General features: G+C 46.7%; 1 protein-coding gene across 1 annotated transcript in view; it reads right to left on the reverse strand.

Moving 5' to 3' along the window:
* The window catches only part of MCYG_00854 (tyrosine-protein phosphatase pmp1), a gene marked incomplete at both ends in the record, with an annotated part of 2040 nt that extends 1654 nt beyond the window's left edge, over positions 1-386 (reverse strand). The window contains one exon of the mRNA XM_002850704.1: positions 287-386. Within this exon, the coding sequence (XP_002850750.1) occupies positions 287-386 (100 nt within the window). The remainder of the gene's footprint in view (positions 1-286) is intronic.
* Between the last annotated feature and the right edge of the window lie 1799 nt (positions 387-2185).

Consider the following 2185-nt stretch of genomic DNA (forward strand, 5'->3'; position numbering starts at 1 on the left):
ATGGGCCCTTGCTTGGGGCCTTGTTTTAGGCCTGTTTAGGCCCATGTTTGGGGCCAGTGGGGTAAGGGCCCGTGACTTATGTATGGTCACGTTCTGGTATGATACGGTATGGTACGGTTACTTTCAGTCTTCTTTCTCTTCTTTCTCTCTTTTCCTCCTCTTCTTCCTCTCTTCTCCTTTTTATATCTGTATGGCATATCTGCGTACTCTTTGCTCTCCGCTCTCTCTCCTCACCCTCTTCTCCTCACCCTCTTCCCTCGCTTCATCCTCTTACTTGACTATGTACTTTTCATCTTGATGCGGCTGGCTTGGCGTCTAAATATAGCACTTAAGTTGGTACCAACTTTTGGCTCTTTCTGTGCCTGTTTCATCACTCTTCTATACATAATAACAGCTTCTATAAGTGTGTGGATATATCTAACAGTTATCTTCCGTCTACATGATGTGCACACGGCCACAGAGTGTCCGTACTATGTCCAAGTCTCTGCTCCGCGCATTGGACGAAGGAAGAGGGAGAGAAGAAGCAAAAAAAAAGAAACTCCGTGGCAGCGGCAAGGGCCAGCCAACCAGCTCGATGAGATGCACAAGGTAAAACTCCACCCTTGGTCCATCTTGCCCATCGCCAGCCTCAAGGGGAGAAGATGTATTTATATGTACAACACGCTGACATGCCATCTTTTACATCTACTTCCCGGCCATAGCAGCTGGCAACTATAGGTGGATGCAACCTGTATCATACATAGTAGATACCCAGGCAAGGCTTGTTTCTGGTCGTCCTATATTTATATATATAACCTGCCAAGTGTACGGAGTACAGCCCTTCCTTTTTTTTTCCCATGCCATACATACCACCGATGGATGGACAGAACAAGATAGGTAGGTCAGTACGAAGAAGGGAGACACGGATGCTGAACCCGAACGGTCTTTTCCCTGTGCTCGTGTCCGGCCGGAAGACTCAGCCGTGACAGCCAGCGACTAAAACCTGTCGATGCATCGCCGATGTAAGGAAGTCCTTGCTCTCCCTTGCTTGGGATGTAATACTTATACTAATGTGTGTACCGACAGTGACGGTACGGCCCTAAGAGGGATTACCTATAGTAAACCTTAGCCTTCCTAAGATATTAATAGAGCAGCAAAGGATGGCGTTTTTTCGACTCAAATCGGTCATCAATAAGAGATCTAGCCTTCCGCCTCGTCTTTCCTCTGGGCTTCTCGTTCTTTTCTCTTTATCATCATCATCGTCTTCGTCTTCTTCCTCCTTTCATCACTTCTCTCGATGTAGATGGAACTATACTCCAACAGTAACATGTACTGCCTCTCACAAAGGTGAAACCGTGGAGCCAAGGAGCAAGTCCCTCATAATTAGATGTGAAACACGATTGCCTCCACCCGTCCATTACTCGCATGTCCTCTCTCCGTCGTTCGTGGAGAGGGAGCATCACCTTCTCTCTTCTCTTATAATCATCGTCATGATAGGACAGCAGATGAAAACGAACTCGCCACGGATGAACGATTTTTTTTTTTTTTTTTTTCACACGACACAGGCCAGCAGAGACGTCATCTTTCGTCACTATCATCCACTATATCATCGTCATTTTCTCCTATTCATCTGTTCATCCTCATCTCTTCTTCATCATCAGGGGGAAAGAGTAGGCATGAAAAAAAAAAAATAAAAAAAAAAAAAAACAAAGAGACAAGCACACGACACTACCAGCCGTCTTGTCTCGTCTCGTCTCGTTTCTGCCTCGCATCTTTTTTTATCCCTTCTTCCCTTCTGCCACAGCGCAAGCGTATATATATACTAAGTATATAATTTTCCGGCCCCAGGAAGGCACAGGACGGGCCCCCTGGTGGAGTCTCTCCTCGGGGTTGAAATGTATATCTTAACACTGGCAAGAACTTCCATTCTCGTTGATGTAGCAAGTCGGTCTCTCGTCATCTTCCTCTCTTTTATCATTGTTCTTCTATTCATATTGTAACCGTACGCTGTATCCTGTATGGAGTACCCTGTGCTCTGGCGCTCGGTACTGCATCCTTAACCTCTTCACAGGCCAGCAGCTAGAGGCTACACAGTAGTGATGTGCGTTTCAGAGACGGATGGTGTATGTCCTAGTGGACGTGATCGGCAGGCAGAGCACACAACTCGTCCTCAGGCTTGGATGCCGCTGGCTATGACGATGGACGT

Source organism: Microsporum canis, genomic scaffold (assembly GCF_000151145.1).
Source record: "Microsporum canis CBS 113480 supercont1.1 genomic scaffold, whole genome shotgun sequence".
Lineage (NCBI taxonomy): Eukaryota > Fungi > Ascomycota > Eurotiomycetes > Onygenales > Arthrodermataceae > Microsporum > Microsporum canis.